The sequence below is a fragment of the Solanum pennellii genome, chromosome 11, assembly GCF_001406875.1.
Source record: "Solanum pennellii chromosome 11, SPENNV200".
In the NCBI taxonomy this organism is placed as follows: Eukaryota; Viridiplantae; Streptophyta; class Magnoliopsida; order Solanales; family Solanaceae; genus Solanum; species Solanum pennellii.
In genome coordinates this window covers 60,539,975-60,542,516 of record NC_028647.1, presented here as the reverse complement: position 1 = coordinate 60,542,516, position 2,542 = coordinate 60,539,975, and the positions used below count along the sequence as shown (strand labels likewise).

Genomic DNA, 2,542 nt, shown 5'->3' with positions numbered 1-2,542 from the left:
GACATACTTGGTGATACCAAGATATTCAAGATTTATTTCATCCATTGATTGGATATGATAACCATTTTCACGGATATCTTTAAAACTCAACAAGTTTCTCTTAGATTTTGGAGAAAACATAGCATTATTAATGATGAGTTTAGTTCCCTTGGGCAAAATTACAATGGCTCTTCCAAAGCCCTCAATCATATTAGTACTACCAAAAATTGTAGTAACATTTATTTTTCCCATACTTAAATGAGAAAAATATTTCTTATTTTTGAATATCGTATGTGTTGTACCAGAATCAATCAAACAAATATCTTCATATTTCGATAATATGTTCTTAGAATTATCCATATCTTCACATGAAATGACATACACAAAATAAATATATATTAAATATTAGTGTTGTCAAAAGGGTACAATATATTCAAAGGAATAAATTAATGATTAAATATTAGAAATTGAGCCTTAATTTATTGTTTCCTCTAAGTCAAAAACGAGTTGTTTGGAAAATAAAATAAAATCATTATTTAATCCTAGTTAATAACAGACTGCATGTTTTTAACATTAGATCAAGTTAAAGACCTAATATAATACAAACACGTGATAAAGTTTAGTATTTGACTAACTCTATCATATTAGAATCATATAAATAAAACAATGAAAAATATATATTATTTTATTAAGAATTAAGGAACAAGCTAATGAACGACTAAACTAATTTAAAATACTAATATTCATGCAAACAACTATCATTACATGAAATTTATTAATAAATACTACAAAAAAAAAAATTCACTCTTCCATGTTCACAGAACCATCACCAATTAAGTGATCTATTTTTCCTTCAGGATGTGCGAAGAAATCTGCTATATCCAAGTGCGTGATGTCAACTTGATTTTCAGAGATAAAATTTGCCTCAGGATTTTTCTCTTTCTTCTTTAGTGATTCTTGATAAAGCTCAACCAAGTGTTTGGGAGTACGACAATCACGTGCATAATGACCTCTTCCACCACATCGAAAACAACCTTCCCTAGTTGCTTCACGTTTCTCATCCTTTCTTTTTTCCTTTTTATTTGATGAATGATTAATGCCAAGATTAGAATTACGTTCTTGACCATAATCACGACCACGTCCACGTCCACGACCACGTCCACGTCCACGATTAGGACCGCGACCTTTTCCACGCCTAGCATGGTGGGCGTACGCCTCATTCACTTCAGGAAGTGGTTCAGATCCAGTAGGTCGATTCTCATGATTTTTCAATAATAAATCATTATTTTGCTCGGCCACAAGAAGATGAGAAATTAGTTCAGAATACTTTTTGAAACCTTTCTCTCGATATTGTTGCTGCAAGAGCACATTCGAGGCATGGAAAGTGGAGAATGTCTTTTCCATCATATCAATCTCACTAACCGTTTCTCCACATAATTTCAATTGAGAAGTGATTCTGAACATGGCAGAATTATACTCATGTATAGACTTAAAGTCTTGTAGCCTTAGATGCATCCAATCATATCGTGCCTTTGGATGTATGACCATCTTCAAGTGGTCAAATCTTTCTTTTAGGTTTTTCCACAAAACAAGTGGATCCTTAACTGTCAGATATTCGATTTTCAGAATCTCGTCAAGATGATGACGCAAGAATATCATTGCTCGTGCACAGTTTTGATTTGATGCCTTATTTTCTTCTTTTATGGTGTCTCCAAGACCCATTGCATCAAGGTGGATTTCAGCATCCAACACCCATGAGAGGTAGTTCCTGCCCGAACTTTGAAGGGCAGTGAACTCTAGTTTTGTAAGATTGGCCATTAAAATTAAAAACAAAAGAATAAATAATACCTTTATTAATTCTTCAAATCTAACCTTCACTTTTGAGAAATTAGAGTCTCGTGCTGATAACGTGTTATAAAACTATAGAATAAGAAGAAGAAACTAGAGAGAAAAGAAGAGAAGACTTGTTATTTCTCTTGATGAATGAATTTACAATGAAGAGGAGCACTCTATTTATAGGAGAAATCTAACTTGGTCCCCAAGTAGGAGGACTCTTTAATCATATCCTAAAAAGGACTCCACATGATAGACATTCACTATAATACAAATACTTTATAACAGTTGGAACATTATCATAAATTTTGAGGATGAATATTTTTAACTTATATATAATTAATATTTTGTCTCACTTAAAATCAATGTTATCATTTTTTATTTTTTTTATTTGAAAGAAACAAAAAATTAAAATTATATAGCTAGTTATTTATCCAATAAAAAAATATTATCATAAATATTTATCAATCTACTATGGTATTGAAACGTTACCACAAATTTTAGGATGAATATTTTTATATAATTAATATTTTATCTCACTATAAATTAATGAAACCATTTTTTATTTTGTTTTTTGATTTGAAAGATACAAAGAATTAAAATTATATGGCTAGTTGTTTATGCAACAAAAATGTAACTATCATAAATATTTGTCAAACGAATACGGTGTTGGAACATTACAATAAATTTTAGGATAAATATTTTTAACTTATTTATAATTAATATTTAA

At 30.0% G+C, this 2,542-nt stretch overlaps 1 protein-coding gene across 1 annotated transcript; it reads right to left on the bottom strand.

The window, feature by feature from the left end:
• Positions 1-303: 303 nt before the first annotated feature.
• On the bottom strand, positions 304-1,869 carry LOC107004017. Its single transcript, XM_027912867.1, has 2 exons — positions 1,054-1,869; positions 304-468 (listed from the first exon to the last, which is right to left on the bottom strand). The coding sequence occupies exons 1-2, from the start codon at positions 1,795-1,797 to the stop codon at positions 454-456; spliced, it is 759 nt and encodes a 252-aa protein (XP_027768668.1). The 5' UTR covers positions 1,798-1,869; the 3' UTR covers positions 304-453.
• Between the last annotated feature and the right edge of the window lie 673 nt (positions 1,870-2,542).

Coding starts and splice junctions, on each gene's coding strand:
- LOC107004017 (XM_027912867.1), bottom strand. CDS start 1,797: ATGGCCAATCTTACAAAACTAGAGTTCACTGCCCTTCAAAGTTCGGGC.